This window comes from Sinocyclocheilus rhinocerous, unplaced genomic scaffold, assembly GCF_001515625.1.
Source record: "Sinocyclocheilus rhinocerous isolate Xijiao unplaced genomic scaffold, SAMN03320098_v1.1 scaffold423, whole genome shotgun sequence".
NCBI classification, from domain to species: domain Eukaryota; kingdom Metazoa; phylum Chordata; class Actinopteri; order Cypriniformes; family Cyprinidae; genus Sinocyclocheilus; species Sinocyclocheilus rhinocerous.
The window spans coordinates 544,866-548,713 of NW_015655573.1; the positions used below are offsets into that span (position 1 = coordinate 544,866).

General features: G+C 34.4%; 1 protein-coding gene across 1 annotated transcript in view; it reads left to right on the forward strand.

The window, feature by feature from the left end:
* The window catches only part of LOC107718553 (ataxin-7-like protein 1), a 25,943-nt gene extending 24,148 nt beyond the window's left edge, over positions 1–1,795 (forward strand). The window contains exon 10 of the mRNA XM_016525668.1: positions 616–1,795. Coding sequence (XP_016381154.1) covers positions 616–633 — 18 coding nt within the window. The 3' untranslated portion in view covers positions 634–1,795. The remainder of the gene's footprint in view (positions 1–615) is intronic.
* Positions 1,796–3,848: the final 2,053 nt, after the last annotated feature.

A 3,848-nucleotide genomic window follows, 5' to 3' on the forward strand; every position in this document is an offset into this window, starting at 1 on the left:
AATCTCGTCTCGTGAACCCAGTCTCGTGTCTCGTCTCGTGGGATAAGTGTCTCGTCACACCCCTAATATATATTTATTAAAAATAATAAATATTTTTACAATAATATTTTGAAAGGTTGTGATTTTTATAATGACTATTTTTCTAGTATACATATATTCTCTATTTCCATTATATTTTTTTCTATTCTGGAAAAGAATTATAATATTATATAATCATAATATTTATTATTATTAGTTATATTTTTATATTATATAAATAATACGTTATTTAAAATCATGGAATATTTCTAGTGTCTGTATTTTTTCTATTTTTTCCCCTTGCCCATGAAAGATGTGTAATCTTTTTTTTTTTTAATCATGAAATTTTGTAGTGACTATAATTTTTTTCTTCTAATTTTGTGTTAGTTTTTTTACGAATCCTTACAAAATGTCTGGAAACCATGGAAATTCTTAGTTCCACAGGTGTAAGAACGTTGGATACTATGATGTATTCCTACATTACTTTAATGCCATTTTTGGATTTTTCTTCCATCTCATGAATGACACTTGTGGTTTTTGCCTGCAATTTCACAAATCTTGCATATGCAAACGTACTAACCACGACCTATTTTGTAGCCCAAGGTCCCTCACTGATGCAGTGTGAGTTTGAGAAGAGCTTCGGACGTCCTGAGAGACACTGTGTCTGTCCTGCCTTGATCCCACCGCTGCCTCTTATCACTCTACGGTTGAGTCACGTCCTTTGTGTCCTCCTTTCCAACAGAGCTTCTTCCGTTCCGTTCCCGTTAGGAATAAACTCTACATCTGCCAGCTTATCCAAGAATGATTTCTCACGTTTCCTTTGAAATGACACAAACTTCAGTTTCATGCAGATTCAGATTTTGATTTAACCAGTACACAACCCGTTTCAGACATTGCGCGATATGGAGTTTTATTTTTTATTTTCACTTAGATGGGGACAACATGAAGGGGAAGCCCTTCAGACTCAACCGTGTCGATCGATTAAGTGCACTTAATTTCAAATCTGAACTACGTACAAAGGAGGGGAAAAAACGTTTCAAACAAGGGAATATTTTACAGACGCTTTTTCGGCAAGTTGTATTTTTCTAAACGGAATGAATTCAGGTTTTTGAGTATTTGTTTTTGACACACAAGTGTTCGTGGATTTAACAAAAAAGAAAAAGAAAAAAAAGACAGAACTCGCACCCCTGTTGTAAAGCAACTTTAACCGGTCATGAATTTTGTATAATAATTTATCCTTTATTAATTTTCTAACTGACCCGGTTAGTGCTTCACACGTTGAGCAGAAGTATATTTGTATGCCTTTTTAATAGTTTAAAGTATTATAGAGACCCTATTGTTGGAAATGTGTGTACATATCTTTTATTATAATTGTTTTGTTTTGTATTTATTGTTCGTATCTCTCAGAGGTTCAAGGATTTAGTGGTTTCTATCTTCCTCAGTCGTATGTATCTTCTAAAGATGGTTGGTTATGAAAGGACCTTGCATCCTTCGCTTGTTCCATTTATACTCTCTGATTATGTTTTTAAGGAATACTAACTGAAATGATGATGTACCCACAGGATCCCAGTCTTTTCTAGAGGAAAGGTACATTGCTGTGAGCCAGTATTGGCAGTCGGCCGAGGTCTGTTGCCAATTTAGTTTTTTCAAGATGTTGTTCGGTCATATGTGCACATTTTAGTGTCTAACCATCAGGAATGAAGACCTTCTCAAAGAGTTAACGGAGAAATGTTTGCTGTTTACTTTCTGTTTACACTGTCGTTTTATTTATTTTTAAGCAAGGGCTCATTAAGTTGATCAAAAGTGACATTTATAATGTGACTATTCATCAAAGAATCACGGTTTCACAAAAACATGAAGAAGTTCAACTGTTTTCAACATTGTTAATTATAATAGTTCCTTAAGCAGCGAATCAGCATATCAGAATGATTTCTGAAGGATCATGTGACACTGAAGACTGGTGTAAAGATGCTGAAAATTCAGCTTTGAATCACAGAACATTTTAAAATACATTCATATAGAATAGCTATTTTAAATTGTAATAATATTTTACAATATTAATGTTTTAACTTCTTTTAAAAACATAAAAAATCTTACCAACCCCAACTACAGCAGTGTAAGTGTTCCTGGTCTCATTTTGCATGATTTTTAAGCATTATAATAAATGATTTGGCAATAATGGTACACCGTGAGAGCTTTTAAAAAATAAAGTCCCACTAAATCTCACTGTATATTCAGTTTTACACTGACAGTAAAATGGATTGTAAATGGCATTTCATGTTGAAATCAAAGGTGAACATCCAAAAATGGCAAAATAATGATTATTTCCAAACAGGTTTCCTGATCATTTAGGTTTTGCATTGAGACATTTGTTATAATTTACAGTTCAGCTCCATTTCCTCTGGTTTAATCTCTGAGAAGGTCTTCATCACTAGCATAAGAATTTTAATATTTAAAGGAATAGTTCACCCAAAAATGAACATTTTCTGAAAATGCGCTCACCCTCAGGCCATCCAAGATGTTGATGAGTTTGTTTCTTCATCAGATTTGGAGAAACGTATCATTCCATCACTTGCTCACCAATGGATGCTCTGCATTGAATGGGTGCCGTCAGAATGAGAGTCCAAACAGCTGATAAAAACATCACAATAATCCACAATATTATGGATTATGGACTCGTATTTTAGTTGGGAGCAGTGTTTTAAAGTTAAAATCCTCTTAATGATGGATTTGTTTCTTACAAACATGCATCTTTTCACTTCACAAGACGTTAACTGATGGACTGGAGTGGTGTGGATTACTTGTGGATTATTGTGATGTTTTTATCAGCTGTTTGGACTCTCATTCTGACGGCACCCATTCACTGCAGAGGATCCATTGCTGAGCAAGTGATGTACTGCTACATTTCTCCAAATCTGATGAAGAAACAAACTCATCTACATCTTGGATGGCCCGAGCGGTTTTTTAGCAAATTTTCAGTTTTGTCTGAACTATTCCTTTAAGGAGGCAGAACTTCTGTAAAGATCCCTTTTTGCACTTTTTTTTTTTCAGGATTTGAGTACTCTTTTATTTATAAAAAAGTATTGATATATGAATTTATGAGGAGAAATAATCATGTGTTAGTTGTTCAGACTGTGCAAAGACAATACACTCTGTGAACCCAGCTTGTGTTTGCTGTGACGGCTCTTTACCCCAGATTATTACCGTGTTGCCTTGCTGCCAATGCGAAACTGTCCGTAGGTCAGCTACCAGAGCTAGAAACCAACCCCGGATCCCTTCCACACCATCTTTTATGCGTGAAGTGCTTCCATATGGATTTGGCGCTGTAATGTTGTAACGCTGTAACGGCAGTGATCCACACCGCATCTTTATCATCACGAAGAAGAAAACTGCCTGGATGAGGATGTTCGGTTACATGTTTTGCCTTTTCCCATTGCACGTTAATCATTGGAGATTATTCTAAGGAATTATTGACATAATAATATATATATTTTCAGAATAGTGTGAATGACCACTTAAGTAAACCGAATGAATCAGAATGAAATTTTAATGTGGTCATGATCTGATCATGGTACCCTTTTTGACCTTATGGCTCTTTGTTTTGTTCCAGTAGTGCCACAAATCTCTGTGTACTACAGTTCATCAACAGGAAATCTTGAACTGTAACTAAGCTGTGGCTAAGCTATTATTATTATTATTATTATTATTATTATAGGTCCTTGTAAACACATCCCGCTTGTAGAAATTAATTAATGTCACCGTGGCATAGCAGTGCAAATTTTTTTTAAATTTATATATATATATATATAATTTTTTTTAATTTTATAATT